Source organism: Dendropsophus ebraccatus, chromosome 1 (assembly GCF_027789765.1).
Source record: "Dendropsophus ebraccatus isolate aDenEbr1 chromosome 1, aDenEbr1.pat, whole genome shotgun sequence".
NCBI lineage: Eukaryota > Metazoa > Chordata > Amphibia > Anura > Hylidae > Dendropsophus > Dendropsophus ebraccatus.
This window is the reverse complement of record NC_091454.1, coordinates 100,421,824-100,446,182: the sequence shown is the minus strand read 5'-3', so window position 1 is coordinate 100,446,182 and position 24,359 is coordinate 100,421,824. Positions and strand designations below refer to the sequence as shown.

General features: G+C 41.9%; 1 protein-coding gene across 4 annotated transcripts in view; it reads left to right on the top strand.

Annotated features, from left to right (window-relative positions):
- CNTN1 (contactin 1) overlaps positions 1-24,359 on the top strand; it is a 131,023-nt gene that overhangs the window by 68,614 nt on the left and 38,050 nt on the right. For all 4 annotated transcript variants that reach the window (XM_069976000.1, XM_069975999.1, XM_069975998.1 and 1 more), the window contains 2 exons: positions 16,098-16,221; positions 24,218-24,344. In XM_069976000.1, coding sequence (XP_069832101.1) covers positions 16,170-16,221; positions 24,218-24,344 — 179 coding nt within the window. In that variant the 5' untranslated portion in view covers positions 16,098-16,169. The remainder of the gene's footprint in view (positions 1-16,097; positions 16,222-24,217; positions 24,345-24,359) is intronic.

The following is a 24,359-nucleotide window of genomic DNA, read 5'->3' as shown; positions in this document are numbered from 1 at the left end:
AGAAAGGAGTAGTACGGAGGAGGTGCACTTTATAGAGAATGGAGGAGTACGGAGGTGGTGCATACTATAGAGAATGGAGGAGCACGGAGGTGGCGCACACTATAGAGAATGGATGAGTACGGAGGTGGTGCACACTATAGAGAAAGGAATAGTACGGAGGAGGTGCACTTTATAGAGAATGGAGGAGTACGGATGGGGTGCACACTATAGAGAATGGAGGAGTACAGAGAAGGTGCACACTATAGAGAATGGAGGAGTACGGAGGTGGCGCACACTATAGAGAATGGAGGAGTACGGAGGGGGTGCACACTATAGAGAATGGAGGAGTACGAGGGGGTGCACACTATAGAGAAAGGAGTAGTACGGAGGAGGTGCACACTATAGAGAAAGGAGTAGTACGGAGGAGGTGCACACTATAGAGAATGGAGGAGTACGGAGGTGGCGCACACTATAGAGAATGGAGGAGCACGGAGGTGGCGCACACTATAGAAAATGGATGAGTACGGAGGTGGTGCACACTATAGAGAAAGGAGTAGTACGGAGGAGGTGCACTTTATAGAGAATGGAGGAGTACGGAGGTGGCGCACACTATAGAGAATGGCGGAGTACAGATGGGGTGCACTTGAGAGAAGGGAGGTTGAGAGGATTGAGCTGTGTGGGGAAAGACAGTCTTGGATCTATGTTTCTTTTGGTGTTTGGAGTATAAGTTAGTGTGGCCTGGGGTCTGAAGTTACATGTTGGGGTATGAATTTTAGGTCTATGACATACATTTTTTGGGGGTCCAGGTTATGAATTTATTTCAGGGTCTGTGGATTTCATTTAATCAGGAGTCTGGGATAATTTATTCAGGAGTCTGATAGGTGAACAGCACAGGAGCAATGACAGGAGTGGGCACAGATCCTCTGTAATGGTTCTGTATTCTACCTGTGACTGTCTGACCACTGCTATATTCTCTTCTATAGTCTGCGTGGTGAAATACTCTGCAGCATCTGTGTACACCTACTATCTGATATCACTGCTGTATACTCGTCTATAGTCTGCGTGGAGTAATACTTCAGATATGGAAGAAAATAATGTGACTGTAGTAAAGCTAAAAAAATTTCTGCTCAACATAGTTGGTGCAATGGGTGTGTATGGGGGATATATATGTGGGCTGGTGGGGTTTGTGTGCCAGGGCTGCTTTTTAGCCCCAGTCCGGCCCTGTAAGCTATTGTTAATAATTGTGCAATGATCCACATCAGTTTAGTTTAGTACAGTACATCCCAATTTGCTGCACTTAGGGCTGCACAGCTACAACCATAGTGCACAAACTGACCCCTGTCTAGTGTAATTAAAATAGGCATATGAGCTTCAGAACAGAACCTGAAACTGGAGGTGGACAAGCTCATACTTAAAGGGGTACTCCAGTGGAAAAAAAAAATATTTTAAATCAACTTGTGTCAGAAAGTTATATTGATTTGTAACTTACTTCTAGTTAAAAATCTCAAGTCTTCTCATAGTGATAAGCTGCTGAAATTCTTTAATCTCTAATCACATATATTATACTATAATGTATACTGGCCTATGGAAGAAATAAGTGTTCAGTGCAGATGTGATATATACGTCACACATACACCAGTGCAATATTCTTATGACCAGATTAATCTAGAATATGCATACACATACAGAAATCCACAACCAAACTGTGCCAAACAATCCAGATACTTGCAGGTGTGTCTGGCGTTCAGCCCTCACACCACTGACCACTAGAGATGAGCGAACTTTTAAAAAGTTCTGTTCTACCGGATTTAGGATTTCTTCGGATTTTATAGTTTAAAGCATCTATATGATACAGGGGTAGTGTATTTGGTTGAATTTAGGGCTCTACACGTCAGTAACATCATTATCTTTTCAATATCTCAAAGTCAAATTTTTTTTTTAGATTTCTTCACCATTACTATGGTCTATGCAGGAAATTCACCATTACAGGGTCTATGCAGGAAAAAGGTCACAAATGCAGTGAAGGAGCAGCAGTAGTCATTGGAGGCCAGTGGAGGTCCAGCAATAGTCATTGGAGGCCAGTACAGGAGCAGCAGTAGTCATTGGAGGCCAGTGGTGGTCCAGCAATAGTCATTTGAGGCCAGTACAGGAGCAGCAGTAGTCATTGGAGGCCAGTGGAGGTCCAGCAATAGTCATTTGAGGCCAGTACAGGAGCAGCAGTAGCCAACATGGAGGCCAGTGGAGTTGTAGCAATAGTCATTTGCAGGGCCACTGGGACTGAAAAGCAGCCCTGGCACACAAACCCCATCAGCCCACATACAAATCTCCCCCCAACCACTGCGTCAACTGTGCCACGCACAACAATTAACAGGTCTATGCAGATGCTGAAGAGTATTATCACCCTGCAGATCAGTGGCGTAGCGCAGGCTGTCAGCACCAGGCAAGGCAAAAATCTGTGTCCCCTAAACTGTGCATTGTTGACACTCCCCGAGTCAAATCGATACTTAAAGACGTTAGAATGTTAATGATCCATGTCAGGGGGCATTTGTTTTACCAGTCCAGGGATTAATTCAAGACCTTACCCTGCTGATATCTGTGGCTGCTCAATTTTGCAGCAGATCCTTATCCTTTATGTAAACACTAGCGCCACAACAGCTCCACACACTGTCCACTATATATTGCCACGCACTGTATGGCGGTATAAACTGTTCTCTGTCCCCTTTATTGTAATAAACAATGGGCTCCTGATATTCACTATATACGTATCATGGCCTGTGATATTAATTATGACATACATTATTATCCCTAAAATCCAGTAAAATACTCTGATTCCCTGAAATTTATTATAATTCTTCTACACATGAAGATTTGTGCTATGTATAGTGACCCCTTTTTTTTTTACCTCATGTAAATCTTTGCCAATATGGATGACCACCTAATAAACAAAGGCTAATACACAAAGCTTTCACATCACAGGAAGAAAGAGGCTGCAAATACCATTTACCTTTGTTGAGCAGGGGGAGCAGTGTAAGGAGAAGGGGAGCAGTGTAAGGAGAAGGGGAGCAGTGTAAGGAGAAGGGGAGCAGTGTAAGAAGAAGGGGAGCAGTGTAAGAAGAAGGGGTGTAGTGTAAGGAGAAGGGGAGCAGTGTAAGAAGAAGGGGAGCAGTGTAAGAAGAAGGGGTGTAGTGTAAGGAGAAGGGGAGCAGTGTAAGAAGAAGGGGAGCAGTGTAAGGAGAAGGGGAGCAGTGACAGAAGACACTGTGAGGAGCAGTGTAAGGAGAAGGGGAGCAGTGTAAGGAGAAGGGGAGCAGTGTAAGAAGAAGGGGATCAGTGTAAGGAGAAGGGGAGCAGTGTAAGGAGAAGGGGAGCAGTGTAAGAAGAAGGGGAGCAGTGTAAGAAGAAGGGGAGCAGTGTAAGGAGAAGGGGAGCAGTGTAAGAAGAAGGGGTGTAGTGTAAGAAGAAGGGGAGCAGTGTAAGGAGAAGGGGAGCAGTGTAAGAAGAAGGGGAGCAGTGTAAGAAGAAGGGGTGTAGTGTAAGAAGAAGGGAAGCAGTGTAAGGAGAAGGGGAGCAGTGTAAGAAGAAGGGGAGCAGTGTAAGGAGAAGGGGAGCAGTGTAAGGAGAAGGGGTGTAGTGTAAGGAGAAGGGGAGCAGTGTAAGGAGAAGGGGAGCAGTGTAAGGAGAAGGGGTGTAGTGTAAGAAGAAGGGGAGCAGTGTAAGGAGAAGGGGAGCAGCGTAAGGAGAAGGGGAGCAGTGTAAGGAGAAGGGGAGCAGTGTAAGGAGAAGGGGAGCAGTGTAAGAAGAAGGGGTGTAGTGTGAGGAGAAGGGGAGCAGTGTAAGGAGAAGGGGAGCAGTGTAAGAAGAAGGGGAGCAGTGTCAGAAGAAGGGGTGTAGTGTAAGGAGAAGGGGAGCAGTGTAAGGAGAAGGGGAGCAGTGTAAGAAGAAGGGGAGCAGTGTAAGGAGAAGGGGAGCAGTGACAGAAGACACTGTGAGGAGCAGTGTAAGGAGAAGGGGAGCAGTGAAAGGAGAAGGGGAGCAGTGTAAGAAGAAGGGGAGCAGTGTAAGGAGAAGGGGAGCAGTGTAAGAAGAAGGGGAGCAGTGAAAGAAGAAGGGGAGCAGTGTAAGGAGAAGGGGAGCAGTGTAAGGAGAAGGGGAGCAGTGTAAGAAGAAGGGGTGTAGTGTAAGGAGAAGGGGAGCAGTGTAAGGAGAAGGGGAGCAGTGTAAGAAGAAGGGGAGCAGTGTAAGAAGAAGGGGTGTAGTGTAAGAAGAAGGGGAGCAGTGTAAGGAGAAGGGGAGCAGTGTAAGAAGAAGGGGAGCAGTGTAAGGAGAAGGGGAGCAGTGTAAGGAGAAGGGGTGTAGTGTAAGGAGAAGGGGAGCAGTGTAAGGAGAAGGGGAGCAGTGTAAGGAGAAGGGGTGTAGTGTAAGAAGAAGGGGAGCAGTGTAAGGAGAAGGGGAGCAGTGTAAGGAGAAGGGGAGCAGTGTAAGGAGAAGGGGTGTAGTGTAAGGAGAAGGGGAGCAGTGTAAGGAGAAGGGGAGCAGTGACAGAAGACACTGTGAGGAGCAGTGTAAGAAGAAGGGGAGCAGTGTAAGGAGAAGGGGAGCAGTGTAAGGAGAAGGGGAGCAGTGTAAGGAGAAGGGGAGCAGTGTAAGAAGAAGGGGTGTAGTGTAAGAAGAAGGGGAGCAGTGTAAGGAGAAGGGGAGCAGTGTAAGAAGAAGGGGAGCAGTGTAAGAAGAAGGGGTGTAGTGTAAGAAGAAGGGGAGCAGTGTAAGGAGAAGGGGAGCAGTGTAAGGAGAAGGGGAGCAGAGTAAGGAGAAGGGGAGCAGTGTAAGGAGAAGGGGTGTAGTGTAAGAAGAAGGGGAGCAGTGTAAGGAGAAGGGGAGCAGTGTAAGGAGAAGGGGAGCAGTGTAAGGAGAAGGGGTGTAGTGTAAGGAGAAGGGGAGCAGTGTAAGGAGAAGGGGAGCAGTGACAGAAGACACTGTGAGGAGCAGTGTAAGAAGAAGGGGAGCAGTGTAAGGAGAAGGGGAGCAGTGTAAGGAGAAGGGGAGCAGTGTAAGGAGAAGAAGAGCAGTGTCAGGACTCCGGTGTCCAAGTTCTTGCACACAACCCACCTGCTGCCTTCTTCACCTCCACAAATGGACGGGCCTGCAGATCTGAAGTGTCAGGAGGCGGAGCCAGCCAGGACCCCCTCTACAGGAGGACCCCAGGGCAGCAGTCAGAGCAGGTAACAGGCCAGCCCAGGATATTTCTCACTCACACACACCACAAATAGGAGACACACACATGCGGCAGACAGCTGGCCCAGCAGTTCTACAGAACATGGTCTTCTCCTCCTCCTCTTCTGAGCTGTCAGCGACAGCATCTGGCAATGTGTGCACTCTGTCTGCTGCAGCATCCAGACCGGCAGCATGTGTGTTACTATGGAGATGATGATGATGATGACGCTGTCAGCGTTTGCAGGCAGCCCTTAGTGTCAGTCAGCAGCTGCAGGCAGCCCTCACAGTGTCTAGTGGGGGCCCTTTTTGTAAGACTTATAATCAGCACAGCGGCGGCCAGCCCCTGTGCTATAGCTTTACTTTAATACAGAAATTAAAAAATGCAGACCAGGCGGCCCCTGGGCTGCCAATCAGGGCAGCCCACCGGGCATTTGCCAGATCTGGCAGATTACCAATCCGGGCCTGGTCATTTGAGGCCAGTACAGGAGCAGCAGTAGTGAACATGGAGGCCTCTCCTCTTAAAGCTATACCGGCGTGACACAGGGGGTGGGCTAGTGCAACATCCCTGCTGATTGGAAATGTTCCGGGCATCATGGAAAAGCGCTTTTCCCGCCCGAAACACTTCCTGCTTTAAAAAATGGCAGCTGCCATTTTAGAAAGCAAGAAAAAAAAAATTTCGGAGTGGACTTCCAAAAATCCGAATCCGACCGGACTCAGACTTTTGGAAAAATCCGACCCGAATCCCATACCGGCCGAAACGGTTCGCTCATCTCTACTGACCACACCCAACGCGCGTTTCGGCAATCCTTTGTCCGGAGGACAATTTTGGGTGGCTTTCCCAAAGGGATTTTGATGTATATTGAAGAATTCTACTATCATAGTCACTTGCTGCTTGTTTCATTTTGCATGTAACTAATCCCCCCTGTTCATTTACAGAATGGAATAGTTTTTTTTTTTTTTAAACCCTTGACAGATGTAAGGGTTGATGTAAAGAGCTCCAGTTCAGAGAGAGTTGCTAGGTAACATGGAGCTCATCGAAGCAATTCCCTGCTGAGTTAGCCTTTAGATATGCAGGAAAACAGTTGTCATCCCATACTCTGTTATGTGGCTACATGAATAAGCAATACACTGTACATGCTAGCACGAGCTCCAATTAAACAGAGGATGAAATAGGTCAAGATACTGAAAAATTACTATAGTCAGCTGTTTTTATTCCCAGTGTTCACTGTATACAATAAAGGTTCACTGCTAAAAATAGAGCCTAATTCTATTTATAGATTGGTTCTTATCTCAGGATCAACTTCTGATGCATATATGCAGTGCAGAAGAGAAGCTGCAATCTTTTTATAGTAGAAGCAATATATAGAACATACCAAGAAGTAAATGGTGCCTGTCTGGCTATTGGCCTGTCCTTTATTCTAACTTATATGACAAGCCATTATTTTAATTTTTAAGTTTGATTATTTTAAGTGGACAGGTCATTAAAAATATTCTGCGATGGAGGAGATATAATCGCCAATAATTGGACAACCGGGTTTGGCCATGACCACACAACGTCTTTTGTGAAACACGTCAGGTGTGAACAGGTGAAAGAAGGCTGTACTTTACAAAAGCAGGTTGAAAATAATGAGCATAATCATTATCTGGATATCAGGGTTGTGTGGTGCTCTCCCTATCATGGAGGCACCCTGTGGCAACAGGCTAGAGATATCTGGCTATCCCGTGTTTTGAGACTCGCAACCGAGGCTCCACGGACTCCCGTTTTGCATATTTAAATTTTTGAGGGCATCAGTGGAGACTCTTGATTGAGTACTTCATTGAAATTTTTTTTACTGTTCTCCTTCAGTTCAGTGATTACTGTGTTTCATTATCTGGATAGCCATATGCATTTACGGCCATTATTCTATACAATTACGGCAGTATCTTTACATCAAAATTACAGCGAGATCACCGCTCGCTTGCAGTGCCTTTAAGGCACATTTAATTGCGTAGCCGGGCTGCATGAATGATTTTTGTATTGTTTGTGTGGCCATCTTAATACATTGTTATCAGCTGCACTTCCCCTGTTTAGACAGAGAGATGTTAGGCAAATAATTATTTTTTCGGCTGTTCAAAAGATCATTTCAGCCTACTAATGAGCATTTGCTTGTCTGTCGCTGATTGCTGTCCTGTTTACTTGGGCTGATTATTGGCTGAATAAATATTACTAGGAACGCTCGTTAGTGATAATCAGCCTGTGTAAAAGGGCCTTGTGTGTAAACCCAGGCCAAAATTCACCATTCTCTTGTTTTCCCCTTGAGATTTTCCAAGAGCTTTATAAGGTCTTTTTTTAAATTTATTTATTTATTGTTTTGCAACTATGGGCTTCACACAACATCAAAAAAAGAGAAAAGGAGGCCATCTTTTCTATTTAAAAAGATGTTTGTTATTGCTGCAATTTAATTGACTTCAATGCAATGCATTCATGTGGATGGAATGACAGGCGTCAAAGCAGTGAAATGACGGGCGTCATTTTTTATTTTCAAAAGCGGAGAGGAAAAAATGTTGTGTGAACATAGCCGTGGTCTGTATGTGCACTTATTTTTACATTGTGGGGAACATAGCCTTAATGTGGTTTTCTTTCAGTAATTTTAATGTATGGCTAGGTTCACATTATGTAAAAATGCCGTCCGTCTTTCATAATAACTGGTGTCAATGTGCAAATATCGTCCGTTATTTAAAAAGTATCAAATGTTACTTGCCCAATGATAGCTGGTTATGAAAGGCGACCGTCATTCTTACATAGTGTGAACCTAGGTTATCAGTGTAATTTTTTCTAAAGGATTTTTGCATAGGTTCAATATTATTGTTGAGAAAGTGTTACGACTTCATGTACAATAGGGAATATTACTAGATTGGTAACTGAATTGATTGAATGTAGGAATTATCCCAGTGTATGATGGTAGATGCTAATTTGGCTATTTCTAGAATCATATACTGTATATATTTTTTTCCATTCATGCCTTTCACCATGCTACTTTTTATTGGTTTGAAAATTTCTGCATATGGTAATATCAGTAAAGCTTTCTTCTGTTAAGATGTTTTTTTTACATATACATTTTTTTAACATTATTTTAGTCCCCCTTATGGGCTTGAAGTGATTCCTTGTCCACTGCATGACTAATGTATTGTAACATGGAACACAGTCCAGCTCTCCGCACCTGCACATAATTCCTGCTCCTTAAGAAGCATGGAGGTGTGAGCTCACCGTAGGTGCAATGGAGGCATATCTTGGTCCAGTACAAATTCTTTATTGAAGCAACCACTATAAAACCTGAAGACAATGAATTTGTACTGGACCAAGATGAGGAGGATTTCTTTCCTCCATTGCATCTCTAATGTATTGTAGTAGACTGTCATTTTGCTGTCTATACTATGAAGGACAGAAGGAAGGGTTGATAGGATATGCATAGAACATGTAAGAATTTTACAATTCCCATGCTGAAAATTCAGTAGTTAATCTTGTAAAATATACTTGTTGAAATGACTACTATAACGCAAAATGAAAGTGTAGCAATCTTTGGCCTTTATTAAATCTGGCAGTGGATCAAATGGTAGCCTATATGTTTGGCCTGCCTTGGGTGTATAGCCAGTGTATGCACTATAGTAATGGGCATAAATGTATTCAGACACATCTTGTTTAATCTGTTAATATCTGAGCTTTGACATGTTAGCGAGTGCTCTCTGGTTGTGTGATGTGAAAAGATTACCCATAGACTAGGTCACACTGTAATTAATGCCAATGTAAAATTAATTGCTAAATTGACACCAGGATGAGAGTGAAAGAAATGCCCTGAAAAGACTTGGCAGCTCCTGACAGCCAATCCATGAATCCAATCAAATTAGACCCTTCCATCTGACTGATTCATTTGATAGCAATGCCTGTGAAAGCTAGTGACTGCTTTTAATCCGTGGTGTACAGCTTTCAGATTTTTTGTATAAATTTAAGGATTCCCCTGCAGCTGTTTTCTGACAGACATAGGGGGAGATTTATCAAAGGGTGTAAAATTTAGACGGGTGCAAACTACCCACAGCAACCAATCACAGCTCAGCTTTAGGCAGTGCTGAAAGGAAAGCTGAGCTGTGATTGGTTGCTGTGGGCAGTTTGCACCAGTCTAAATTTTACACCCTTTGATAAATCTCCCCCATAGTGTACAGTCTTAGATGCACATACACTTTTAACTGAGGTGTGGAAGAGCAATGGCCCTTAGGAGATTACTCCATATAGCTAGTATTATCAGTTATATCACATCATCATTCTTTCTGTTCAAAATGGTACTGAATGAGTAAGACCATAAACATTTAAGTACAACTCTGTTCCTACAATGTATAAAAATAATGGCAAATAATGGCCATCGTTGCCTAAGAGCGGCTGTTATTTTTGATCATGAACATTAATAACAGCCATTGTTTTGCAGTAACGCCCGTTATTTGCCCTTATTTTTACATTGTGAGAACATAGCCTACAACTATTTATTACTGCAACAAAACAAATTGAAACATAAAAGAAGAACAAGGAAACATAAAGACAAGAAGGGCAAGTTCTGCTTAATATATGTAATACATCTTAGAACCCAGAAATTAGAAAAAAAAAGGCATTCTCCTAGTTTTTATTGAAATACCCCTTACAATAGGAAGTCATTCTAATGAAAAGATGCGATAAAAGGTCAAAAAAGCACCAGTGAGACTAACTGGAACAAGATTGTGATCCTTACTACACAAAGAAGCATATGCTTAAATTAAAATCTGATATGGTTGAATAGGGACTAGGTAGAGACAAAAACACAGCAATCTCTTATTTTTTTCTTAAAGAAGCACTTAATCAGGCTGCTGTATGACAAAACTCTGTCCTTAGACATTGGTAAGTGTCATATAGCACTCTCTAATATGCCTCATTCCTGGCACATCCTTTAAAAGACAACATTTTTTATGTCGACAGACTTCAAAGGAGCACCACTCTTTGATAAAGATACTACACTCCATGTATGGATGTTTTGATGTTTTTCAAATTTTTTTTTTTGCTTTGATAGCTATATCCCAATTTAGTCTTTAAATTAAAAGTAAATTATTGTTTTCTACATAGACAGTTAAATGGTTTATCGTTTGCCTGAAATCGTTTACCATTTTATGCAGAACGATAGTTGTTGGTTACGAATCGTTACTTCGATTGTTTGCTCCATCTGATCCAAGTAAATGAAGCAATGATGTGAAATTACACTGAAAGATTGGTGAACAAATGCAGAACTACAGTGAACAAATGTGAAATTACAGCGATTAGCCAACGATTAATGATGATTTTGTTGTCAGCACCAAACGGATGATGAACAATTTTTCATTGGTCTTTTGAACATTGCCTGCATTTCCACGAAACAATTATCTCATAATTTCAAATGATATATCGATAATTTGCCCGATAATCGCCCTGTGTTATAGGGCTCTTAGATATATATCTACCCTGTTTCTCCCAAAATAAGACATCCTCCGAAAATAAGGCATAGTGGAGGATTTACAGGATAGCTTAAAGGGGTAGTGCGGCGTTTCAAAATTATTCACTAAATAACACATTACAAAGTTATACAACTTTGTAATGTATGTTAGGTTAGTGAATGGCCCCCTTCCCCGTGTTCCCCCTCACCCACGCTAGACCCGGAAGTGTGATGCACTATACTCACCTGATTCGTGTCGACCCCCGGCTGCCATCTTGGGACAATGATGTCATCTTCGGGAGGCTGGCCGAATCGCTCCAGCCGCCCCCCCTCTGCCGCGTCATCAGCTGCTCAGCCGTGATTGGCTGAGCACAGTTATGCTCAGCCAATCGCGGCTGAGGGGGGCCGGCATAAGGGACGGCTGGAGCGGTTCGGCTGGCCTCCCAAAGATGACATCATTGTCCCAAGATGGCGGACGGGGGTCGACACGAATCAGGTGAGTATAGTGCATCACACTTCCGGGTCTAGCGTTGGTGGGGGGAACACGGGGAAGGGGGCCATTCACTAACATAACATACATTATTCAAAGTTGTATAACTTTGTAATGTGTTATTTAGTGAATAATTTTGAAACGCCGCACTACCCCTTTAAAATAAAGCATCCCCCGAAAATAAGGCATCCCCAAAATCTAAGACCCCGCCGCCACCTGGTTTGTAATGACAACTACCGTACAGTATATAATAAATATTCATTGTTTTTGTTCAACAATAAGTGTAAATTTCTCCATGGAAAAATTAGACATCCCCTGAAAACAAGACATAGAGATTTATCAAACTGGTGTAAAGGAGAATTGTGTTATTTGCCCCTAGCAACCAGTCAGATTCCACCTTTCAGTCCTCACAGATTCTTTGGAAAATGAAAGGTGGAATCTGATTGGTTGCTAGGGGCAACTAAAACAATTCTACTTTACACCAGTTTGATAAATTTCCTCCATAGTGCCTTAGGGAGCAAAAATTAATATACACTGTCCTATTTTCGGTATGTAGTAATGTCATTGTATATTACTAACAATTGCCATAACATCATTGATGAGGGTCTGGCCTTTGTAATTGAGTTCCCTTGAGCTTCTTCCCTGCATAGCAGCACAGCTGCAGATGTTGCACTTGGAACTTGCACACCATTTGCTGGAAACAGCAACTTAAAAGGGAATCTGTTACGTTGTTTTGAGACACTGAACCACCAGTATGTTTTTCAGCTGGAATTTAGTGTCCTTAATCTGCCAGTGTTAGGCTTACCCAGTTCCAATATCTTTTAGCATTTCATTTTAACTTTTTAGTAGCAGAGTTCTGGACTTGCATCCTGTGGCTTTCTATGATAGCTATAGTTAACTGATCAAACCTTGCTATGATAGTTCTTCTGTGAAGTCAGACTAGAGAAGTCGAGTTCCCCTGTCTCTTTTGCCGGTTCACCAGTTGTCCTTTGCTTAAACCATTTTTGTTAGGCACAATACCACTGGAAACATTCCAGAAGACCTGCGATTTCGGGGATACTCTGATCCAGTCATCTAACTCTAAGCCCCTGTTGCCTGGATCACCCTTGCTTATGGAAGGACTCTGAGGGTGCTCCAAGACTAATGGGGTGAAAAGGAGGTGTGCTGTCCAGAAAAGTAAAAAAATAAAACATATTGATCTGCCGCTGCTATTCCAACAGCTCTGACTTCAGAATGCTTTCAGTTTCTTCCTGCTTCCAATAGTGCATTGACCTAGCAGGACCTGCTTGGGCACTCATTGGCTGAGCTGGCAGTCCCTTCAGGGTTGGCATGTCATCAGAAGCAGAAAGGAGCTGGGAGCAACAGAAGCTATCAGAATGGAGGTGGCGTTGATTGAAGTAGGTGAGTATGCTTTATTTCTGTATTTTCTGCAGCAACAGGGGCCTTTTTTTTTTAGAAGAATTGTTCTTTTTAACACCTAAATGCACATACAATTATCCTATAAATCATGATTCGCACACTTTCTGTGTTTTCAACTCACTTCTTGTATTGATTGAGAAAAACTGAGCTAAATACTGTAAAATACGATCGGGATTTATGTAGAAGCAATGCGCCTCTACATAAATCCCCTGAGCTCCGGAGCTGCTGGGACATTTGTAAGCCCAGCGTAAAAAACGCTGGACTTCATAAATGTCCCCCATAGTGTACACTCCGGACGGGATCGCTAGAGGCCGCACAAAAAACGTACAGAATGTATACACTCTAGCCAGGATTCCATAGAAGACAAAGCAATATATTTTTTTTAATAAATAGCGGCCGGTGTTGCAATCTGCAATGACGGCCATAATTAAAAAAATACATTGTGTGAACCTGGCTTTCAACTACACAAGTAAAACAAATATTTCAGAAGCATTTCTTTCTTCAACTTCAGAGCTGGTGTAGATGTCTGCGACTCTCAGTAAATCTAGCATGAAGCATGGACGGGGCTTTATGTTACAGCGGGGTACTTGTACACTGGCCTTGGTAAATGCTCCCTTTGTGCCTACAGCATTTAGCTCTCCAGTGATGAAATGTTTATGTATACAACATTTTGTCTTTGGTAAGTTATTCAGTAGTTCTCCAACAGGCCTAGGTGGTGCAGAGGGTCTAGTAGTGATTGTATTGGTTGATTTAGTGCCCTCTTTAAATCAGGGTGGGATGCTGTAGAAAGACAGTGATGTTAAAGCATGGTCACATAGGGCTATGGAATCTAGGTGGCATTCCCATCAACAGGTTTTTTCCTCTGAGAAACAAGTTGTCTAACATTTGGTGAAAAAATAGTGAAAATAGGCATAATACTTTATTGTAAAGCTGGTTTCACACATGTAGCATTTTTTTTCTTTTTTTTATATATAATCTAAGTCCTGCTGCTGGATAAGCCAGCAAACATGTGAGCCCCATAACATAACCCTCCTCTGAACACCAATTAACAAGGAAGGCGGCTAATAGTATGCCGGACTACTAAACCCTATGTGCTTTCCTCACCAGTGCCTCAGCAGTCCTGCACACCTTCCTTAGGCAGGTCGGTGTAATAAACCAGCATTAAGGTAGCTTCTGCAGCGGAATTTATGCTGCGGAGCTGCAGCAGATTTGATCTAAATAATGCAGCATCAAATCTGCACCATCAAATCTGCTGCAGAACTGCTGCGGATCCTGTACGTGTGAATGCACCCTTAGGTGCTATAGGGACCACCCATCTACAAGATCTAAGTTGTTTAGACATCTATTTTTAGCCATCTGAAGGAGGGAAAGGATTATAAGTTTAGATTTATGGTTAGAATTATCATCAATGAGTCTAGAGGTTTGTTATAAAAGGTTAAACAAACATTATCACACATCATAGGGATAGAAGAGTGTTAGATTAAGCTGCTGGTTACAATATGTAGACACCATAAGCAACTTGTAGTATGTTTACGTCTCGCTTGGTGGGATATTACCCACAAAGGACTGAGTGACAGTGGGAACTAATGAGTCTCTCTGGGAGACAGATGAGGAGCACATAACAGTATAAACAGGTAATGAAGCAGTGTAAATGTAGACTGTATATCATTAGAAAGGTGCGCTAGGGAATAAAATGATAACTTGTGGGTGGCAGCTTGAAAGATTTTGAACGAATGATCAAGTGGGGGCAGCAAACAATGACTTGTCAGCACAGATCTGTCTATATGGGTATAGTGTCTAATTACATCCAAGTGCACAGGAGTGGATTTGAGCACTTATATAACTATATGAACAATAAGAGGCTCAGCCTCCCAGAGGTTATGTTGAGTCAGAACAATGAAACCTTCAGCAGTTTATGTGTCTGTCATGGCGTGGTGACATAAATAAGCAACCATACAAGCATTCACCAAGAAGACAGCACAGGTTTTGAATGTTATTAGTCATGATTTTACTGAACATGTCGCACCACCACTGTGGAAAATGCTTCATACCTAGTAATGGCACCAATCTTCAAGTGCAAGTGGGGAAAATCACAACCATGCCAATATTTTGACATCGTCCATGTTAAATTGTAGCAGCTAAACATAGAGTAGTGGAATAAATAAAATTCTAGACAGTTTACATTTTTTGCAAATGCATCTAATTTTTGAAAGTGTCTTTTTAGTGCATTTGTTTGCAAAGTTTTGGAGAATTTTTGGCTCTTTTGAATGTGTATACCCATCTCAACTAACTTTGTAAAACTTGCAGGGGGGTCAAGTTAAAAAATTTAGCAATTACATAAATTTAGCAAACTCGCCTTCTTCTCCTGATATGCTGCTCTTTCCCATTTGTTGACAGCTGGTTGTCAGCTAGTAGTCCCAGTAGGAGGGAAAGAGCAGCATATCAGTAGAAGGAGGCAAGTTTGATAAATAAAAGTATTAGCAAAAATATTTAAAGCGACTCTGTACCCACAATCTGTCCCCCCCCAAACCACTTGTACCTTCGGATAGCTGCTTTTAATCCAAGATCTGTCCTGGGGTCCGTTCTGCAGGTGATGCAGTTATTGTCCTAAAAAACAACTTTTAAACTGGAAGCCTGTGCCAAACGGAAGTACCTGTGCCCTACCCATTTGCACCACCCATCCGTCCCTCCTCCCCACCCTTTTCATCATTAGGAATGCCACTGGAACATTTTCTCCATGCTGAACATGTGCTTAACAATCCAGCCCATGTGCCGGGCTGACACAGCTGATAAATAGGAGATAATCTGCCTGGGGCATTCCTAATGATGAGGAGGGTGGGGAGGAGGGACAGAGAGGTTGTGCCAGCCTAAATCATACGCAATGTAAGCGCCGACCGTTGAGTACGGGGCTGCCAGTTTAAAAGTTGTCTTTTAGGACAATTACTGCATCACCTGCCAAACGGAACGCAGGACAGATCTTGAATGAAAAGCAGCTATTCAAAGTTACAAGCAGTTTGAGGGGGTCAGATTGTGGGTACAGAGTCACTTTAACTTGACAAGACTTAGAGTACAAGTTTAACTATGTTAATTAAAATGGGAATACCCCTTTATGTATTGCCCCTTTTATGATTAATGAAGCCCACTATTTGTTAAGCTACTATTGAGCATGGTGACAAACTCAGTTCCTTTTGTCTAATTTGTTCTGAAAAGGTGTGCAATAAAATGTATTTATTGCTCACAGTATAAACAATCTGTCCAATGTTTAGTTCAGGTAATTCAGTGGATTGAAATAATAGTGCTTTATGGCCACCTGAGAACAGAGGGAAAGAGGATTGCTTTAGGTTAGGTTGTGCAGTTTGGATGCTTTTCCTTTCTATGTCTATACAGTATATGGTTTACTTGTGGTTTTGCCATGTTATGCCAAGTTAATATATTGTATTACCTGTATTATTCTTTTTACAAACTGTCAATGTTATTAAACTTTTTATTGCTTGTGGATCGTGGTGGTGACTAACATTTGATTTTTCTTACAGTTGAAAGCAGAACAATTTAAAAAGGTGAAAAGAAGTGTTCAATAAATTTCTCCATTCTCAACTTCATCCAAAATGTGGCCTCTTGTAACACAACTTTTATTGTACATATTCTTCTGCTGGGCAGGTAAGATATGTTGTCAAGTATTTCATAACTTTCAATGTATAAATTCTCTTTAACCTCTTAAGGACATCTACTGTACTGGTACATCATAGGAGCCAGTCACTTAAGGACCCATAAGGAGCTGAGCTCGCTTCATAGAGTGTGAGGACCGGCTGTTATCAGTGGCCACCCACCAATAACCCCTTCAATGCCTCAATCGTAGCATTTAATTGACAGTGGCAGGAGCTGTGCTCCTGTCACTGTCCGATGGGGACCACCACAGTGTAACTGCAGAGGTCCCGATCTTTTTAACTGACTGACAAAGGTTTCTTACCTTCCTCTGTGCAGTCAGCTCGGCGATGAGTCTGCCGCACACAGGCTCTATGCAATGATCGCATATAACACTGATCAGTGCTATTCTGTGGCATACTGTAGCATTGACCAGTGTATGAAATGTAATAAACAAATATAAAAGTCCCCTAGGAAGAATTAAAAAGTGTAAAATAAAAAATTAAGTAAAAAAAACATGATATGCCCCTTCCTAAATAAATGTTTAAATCACCCCCTTTTCCATTTTATATATAAATACATAAATGCATAATTGTCTGCTCTATTGAAATATAACAATAGAGTTCCTGTATATTGAACAGCGTAAATGAAAAAAGCGCCAGAATTGCAGATTTTTTATTACATTATGTATCAGAAAAAAAGATAAAAAAAAATTTAAAATTCCACAAATATGGTAGCAATGAAAACTAGAGATCATGGTGCAAAAGATAATGTCCCAAATAGCTTTGCAGGTTAAAAATAAAAGCGCTGTGGATCTTAGAAGGTGAGGAGAAAAAATGAAAATTGGTGTGGTCCTTAAGGCCAAAATCTACTGTGTCCTACTCTGTCAGTAGGTTTATTCTGCCCATTCTAAGGGCACTATTCCACCGGACGATTATCGTTTGCATAATCGTTAACGATTAACGATCTCAAACGACCGCTATTACGAAAGACCTGGAAACGTTCACTCATTTCCATGGAACGATAATCGTTACTTATGATCGTAATTGCGATAGTTTTTCTTCGCTATTTATTCGCTATTGTGTTCGTATCTATTGCGAACGACTGAACGATGTCTTATTTAATGCAAATGATTTGCGAATGTTTAGCGAACGAGCAACGATAAAAATAGGTCCAGGTCTTATAAAGCAATCAATGATTTCTCCTTCAGTCGTTAATCGTTAACTGCATTTCAACCGAACGATTATCGTTTAGATTCGATTTAACGATAATCTGAACGATAATCGTCCGGTGGAATAGGGCCCTAAGGGTAGCATAAACTAGTGACAGAGATACTATTTTTTGCTTGGAGGTAAGTGACATAACGTATCTAGTTGTGGCACATAAGCAGCTTGGCCCTGCCTCCTTGACACTTAGCTGAGAAATATAAAGGCAATTTGCTTTTTTGTCCAACAATTACAGCTTTTACAGCAAATACAGCTGACTTATTTCCTTTAAGGTAATGCAGACAATTTACAATGTATTGCAGATTTGCTGTTTTATGCAGTCTCTGTTCACATAACCATGTTTGGGGGAATTTTACAGGTAGAGGCTATGTTCACACAACATCATTTTGGTACAAAAACATGTCCGCTTTATGCAAATCACCGTCATCATTTGCAACAATTAGTTGCATTTTGGTGCCAAAATAACGGCTGTCCAAAAAAACGGCCATAAAACAGGCAAAAAGAGGCGTTGTGTGAACGTAGCCGGACAGATTGGTTTACACAATATTGTGTGTGCTCTTTGGATTTTCAGCAATATTTTTCAGATATAGGGTATTAACCCACACACCGTATATGCAGCGTATTTACTGCTGCGATACGCAGCAAACTCGCAGCAAACTCGCAGCAAACTCGCAGCAGATTAGATCTAAATAACTGAACACAGCATCAAATCTGTACCAACAAATCTGCTGCGTATTTGTTGCATATCTGCTGCGTATATGGTGTGTGGGTTTATACCCATAGAGATATTTCTTGTAGTGATGTGCTACACCGTACACTAAACATCATGACCCACTGAAATAGTTGTAACAAAAAGTGTCAGTGATGCTCACAGCAATCAATCTTAAGACAGTTTATTTCTAGAAAAGCGTTATAGCCACATTTGTGTGAACTTTTTATGATTATGGCTTAGCATTTATAGTTTATGTGGTTTCCATTACTCAAATCTAATAATCTGAGATGACATTGACAACACAATAAAATGTAATGTCATGCAGACATACCCAGCTTCGACCTATCGAGGCATGGAATCAAGAAGACCCCTTAAGGTGTCTGAAGGTGCATCAATAGATTGGACCTGTTTTTCTAGCAAATGTCAAAAAATACACAATATTCCCCAGCGTAGAAAGCTAGGCAAGCAGGAAGCTTGCTGTGTGTTGTCTTTTGTATTTTGGGGGGACTTTATTAAACGTGCACCTGGCGTATGTCACAAACAAGTACAGGTCAGTGTTTTTTTTGCCTATGTGCGCCCTACTTCTCTGTGTGGGTAGGGGACGTGGCAAGGCGAAGGAGTGGGGTCCTCTTCCTATGCCTGATTTACCATGATTTACACCTGCTATCAGGCATAAATTATGGTGAAAATCTACACCAGCTCAGAGAGAAGTAATGTCTTTGTTAAGTTATTTACTAGGTGGTGCAGAGGGTCTAGTAGTAATTGTATTGATCGGTTTAGTGACCTCTTCCAGGATAAGGGTGGGATGCTGGAGAAAGAGAGGGAGAGTGATGTTGAAGCATGGTCACATAGGGCTATGGCATCTAGGTGGGAGTACCTCACCAGGGACTGGTATTTTCCCTTGAGAAACAAGTTGTCTAACATTTGGTAACTATAACCCCTTAAAAAACAGCGAGCGTAAATGTACGCCCCCGCAGGCTGGGCCTAAACGCACACGTGCGTACATTTACGCCGCTGTTACCCCAATCGCCATTAGTATACTGTGTAAAGATTGCGCCGGCGCCACCCCCACGATCGCTTTGATAGGCCGGCCAGTACCGGCCGGCCCATCACGGCGATTTTAGTGTTAAAAAAAGTTTCCCCGGGTTTTGCACCCCTCAGCTAGGTAACTGAGGGGTGCAGAACAGGTGTGTGTGTGTGTGTGTGTAGTGCACCATACTCACCTGATCCGGGCGTCACGAGCACTGATCCAGCGGTCCCACGGCGTCCTCTTCTCGGCGTTGTCTAACTTCGGCTCCCGTCAGCTTCCCGCCGTCTAACTTTGGCTCTTCAGGCTCTTCCGTCGTCTATATTTGGAAATGTTCGGCAGCTTCGCTCTACTGCCCCCTAGCGGCTGATCAGTGTATATTATACGCTGATCAGTTGCTTTGGGGTAAAAAGTGTTTTTTTTTTTTCAAAAATGTTTTTTTCCTTTTTAAGTGCCCTAACGCCGCTGAGTGCTGATCAGCATCGCACATAAGTGCGCCGCTGAAATTTTCCCTTTCGCGTCATATTGTTCCACATTTGTGCCTGTCACCAGTGGGGTCCATATGCTCACTGCACCCCTTGTTAGATTCCTTGAGGGGTGTAGTTTCCAGAATTGGGTCACTTGTGTGGGGTTTCCAGTGTTTTGGCAGCACGAGGGCTCTGTAAATGCAACATGGCCATTGAAATTCCACTTCCAAAGGCCAGTTGGCGTTCCTTCCCTTTGGAGGCTTGTCTCTAGCCCGCTTGGCACTTTAAGTCCGCATGTGGGGTATTTCTGTTCTCAGGAGAAACTGCGCTACACGTTTGGTGTTTTTTTTTCTTTTATCCCTTTGTAAAAATGAAAAATTGAAGGCTAGCACAATGTTTTAGTGTAAAAAATTAAAATTTTCCTTTTTTTCACACCACATTGTTATGAAAATCTGTGAAGCACCTGTGGGGTCCAAATGCTCACCGCACCCCTTGTTACATTCCTTGAGGGGTGTAGTTTTCTATATGGTGTACCTTTAGTGGTGTTTTTTATGTTTTGGTACTCCAGAGTCTCTGCCAACCTGAAGTGGTACAGTCAAAAATGACCAAATATAACGGAGGCGTTAAAAATTCACTAGGCGCTCCTTTATATCTGAGGCTTCTGGTTGTGTCAAACAAGGCAATAGGGCCACATATGGAGTATTTATATAAACTGCAGAAACAGGGCAATAAATATTGGGGTGCATTTCTCTGGTAATAGGTTTACAATTATGAAAGATATTGGATTACAATAAAATCTTCACAGAAAATTTTAATTTTCTAATTTCTTACACACTTAGCTTTTATTTCTGTGACTACCCTAAAGGGTTAAAACACTTTCTGGATGTGCTTTTGCAGAGTTTGGGGGGGTGCAGTTTCTGAAATGGGGTGTTTTGTGGGGCTTTCTAACATACAGTCCCCTCAAATACACTTTGAGGCTATGTTCACACTGCGTATGAGTCCGGCCGCATTTCATACGCCGCCGCACATGTGCGGCTGAAACTACGGGCGTGGGAAAAATCGACATGCGGCAGGATGCGTACGAACTGCGAACATACGCCTGTAGTACAGTTATGCTTTCCTAGCTTGTTTCGAAGCGATCTTGGAAATCTTCGCCCAGCGCCGTAAACCACACAGAACCTTTTGGATCGAAAAATCAAGTTAAATTTGGCTGAAATAAGTACTTCTTATGGGACCACATGGAAATCCACGGCCGTGAGTTTCAACATTTCCATCCTTAAACAATGGTCTTGTTCATTTTTCACGGCGCTGTATACGATCAGGTCGTAAGCTCATACGTAGTGTGCATTGTGCGGGCGTATATCGTATACTTTCAAGCGAACGCATCAACCTCAAAACTACATGCGTATATTCGCGGTTCGCACTACGGCCGTAAACATACGCAGTGTGAACATAGCCTGAGGCTGGTTTCACACTATGTATATTTCAGTCAGTATTGCGCAAATCACAGAAAATTTCCTAGATTTTGAGCAATCTCCAGATTATTGCTTTCTATGGTCCAAGAGGCTGCTGGAAAGGCTCTCTTTAAATCCTATTAACAGAGCAGAATATGGCTACAGTGGATTGTTTTTCCTCCACTTCTGTCCATTTGGGCAATTTATAAATTAGCCTACGGAGAATATATTTACATTATTCTTATTAATTGTGTTTCATAAATTAGATTTTTACTATCTATAAAACAGGTGCCAGCCTCCTGCTGCTGCAACATCACATACCCGGCTGGTGGATTGCCTGCTCAGCCAATCTGTGAGAGGGGCGGGACACCATTGCAGTCACTGACTGGCTGTGTGGGCAATCCATCAGTGGGGCCGTGACGTTTCAGCAGCAAGTGGCTGTCCACGAATGGTGAGAGCAGTGCTACAGGGGTACGGGGAGGGGGAAGTAAACATTCTTGATTAATTTACTGCAACCCCCTGTCTGTAGGTGATTTTTTTTTATAATATAGTAGATTTTTTTAAATATAGTATGTAGGTATATATACAATTGGTGATAGTATTTAAATAGAAAGAGATTATATATCAATGTTGTGTATATGTATGTTGGTATATTATTGCTATTGTGATGCTCCTCAGATTATTCTCTATTAGGAGATTAGCCACACAGTTGTGACTGTAATCATTATATTTAGGGGGTTTTCTGGAGAAATATTTGTGCTTAGGGTACTAGGAAAAAATAAAAACTCGTACTGCATAATATTCTATCAAGTCCCCCACTTGTATTGTTCTGACAAGCCGTTCCAAATTGTCCAGTGCTTCTTGTCTCCCATCCTGAGGAAATGCTCAATTGGCCAATCTCTGCCTGAAACAGACTGCTACTGCAAACAGTGACTGAATAAAGAACAGCAGGCACATTCCAACCGAGGCTGACACCATTAGGGGCACCTATAGAATTAGTATTAGGAAGGGATACTTGAATGGCTAAATATTTAGATTTTTTTTTATTTGTTAAGTAAAATAGATTTTATTAATTTATTCTTTAGAATGCCACTATCTTAATAATTCCAGCTCAGATCTGTAGTGCAGTTTATACAGTAACATTTTATCCTTCATTTTCAATATAACACAGTGTGAATTTGTAACTGCCTGCAGTTTATAAGATAGCGATGGTTCTAAAGGTCAGTTACAGTTAAAGGCAATTGAAATGTGCTCATGACATAGTGAGCTGTGACAGATGTTTCACTTTGAACCGCAATAACAAACTGTCATTGTGACACAGGGCAGTCACAGCTCTTTGTGTGCTGTATGGTAGAAGCAAGTATGGGTACAGGGACCTGAACACCATGGCAGTGTTTACATACAGCAGTGCTCAGGTCAGCAGATGGCATAGAGAGGGTGTAAACTAATTGCAAAGCCTAAAAACATAGCCTGGAGAACCCATTTGCTTACTACATTTATTAAAGCATAGAAGATTGTCGGCAGAAAAAGACCACTTGGTCTATCTAGTCTGCTTCTTCTATTTTTCTTTCCTTTATCTTAGGCTACATATATGTTTATACCAGGCAGGTTTACATTCAGTTTCTGTACATTTACCAACCACATCTGCTGGAAGTTTGTTCCAAGCATCTACTACTCTTTCAGTTAAATAATATTTTCTCATGTTGCTCTTGATCTTTCCCTAACTAATCTCAGTTTGTTCCCCCATTTATTTTATTAAAATCCCTTACCATCAGAACCTTATTTATCTCTTTAACATGTTTAAAGTTTTTTATCAGGTTCCCCCTTTTCCTTTTTTTCCTCCAGACTATGCAGATTTAGTCCCTTTCATCTTCCCTCATTTTTTTATGCTTGAGACCATCCACTATTTTTGTAGCCCGTCTTTGGACCCATTCTATTTTTTGTAGGTGAGGTCTCCAGAACTGGAGACAGTATTCCAGATGTGGTCTCACTAGCGCCCTAAACAGCGGGATCACAATTTTCCTCCTGCTACTGGTTATACCTCTAGATATACAACCCAGCATACGATTAGCTTTCACCACCACCTGGCTGCACTGTTGACTCATTTTAAGGTGTTCAGACCTGTACCGATCGGAGAATGAACAGAGAGAAGACATGCTACAGAGCGTCTGCTCCCTACTTTGTGTCAGAAAAAAAACATTAGGAGCCCGACTCATCATTTTACACAGAGCCAGGAGAGGGCCACACTTAGGGCCCTATTACACCAACAGATTATCTGACAGATTTTTGTTAGCCAAACCCAGGAATGGATTTGAAAAGACGAGGAGTCTTAGTCTTTCCTTTATGACCTGTTATCTGTTTATAGTCCATTCCTGGCTTTGGCTAAAAACAATCTGTCAGAAAATCTGTTGGTGTAAAAGTACCCTAAGTGTGGTCTTCTCCTGGCTTGTTCTAACAATCGGTACAGGTATTAACATGATCAAAATTTTTGACATGTCTCTATGACATCAAATAAGAAGTAATCTGACAGCTTCCAGTAGAGAAGATTTGGTGAGATTTATTCAAGCAACATACACAGTGGAAATGTTTCAACCCAGCAGGTTTTTTAGGCTTGTAAAAGACCCTGCTGGGTTGAAACATTGCATCTTTTATATGTTGCTTGAATAAACCTCACCAAATCTTCTCCACTGGATGCTGTCAGATTACTTCTTTCTTGATATCATACGGTCTACATTAGTGATTGGAGACCTTCTGGCGTCCCACCTCTACTTCTACAAAGGCATTCCATTTATGATTGGTGCTGTTGGACTTACTAGTTGCCATTAGGAAAAGTCAACTAGTGTTTGATCTGACACTATTTCAGGAGTCCTATAATGTAGTAGAGTAATGTGTTTGCTCCTGCCTTGTATCATAGTTGAAGCCTGGTATTCAAAGATATCCATTTATTAGAAGTTAAGATATGGATCACAGTATGGGAGCAGACAGAATATAACAAATCCAATACATGGGAAGCCAATGTCAGTGTCAGGCTAGCTACAATTAAACTAATTATTCTACCATTTTTTCTTATGACTTCCGCTCTATTGATTCTTATATAAAATATATAAATGTGTTGCATATTTTAGAGGAAGGAAAAAGATATGGACCGGTTTTTGAGGAGCAGCCTATTGACACTATTCACCCAGAAGAATCTTCAGATGGGAAGGTAACAATGAACTGCAGAGCCAGAGCAAACCCCATGCCCACATACAGGTAAATAGAGATAGA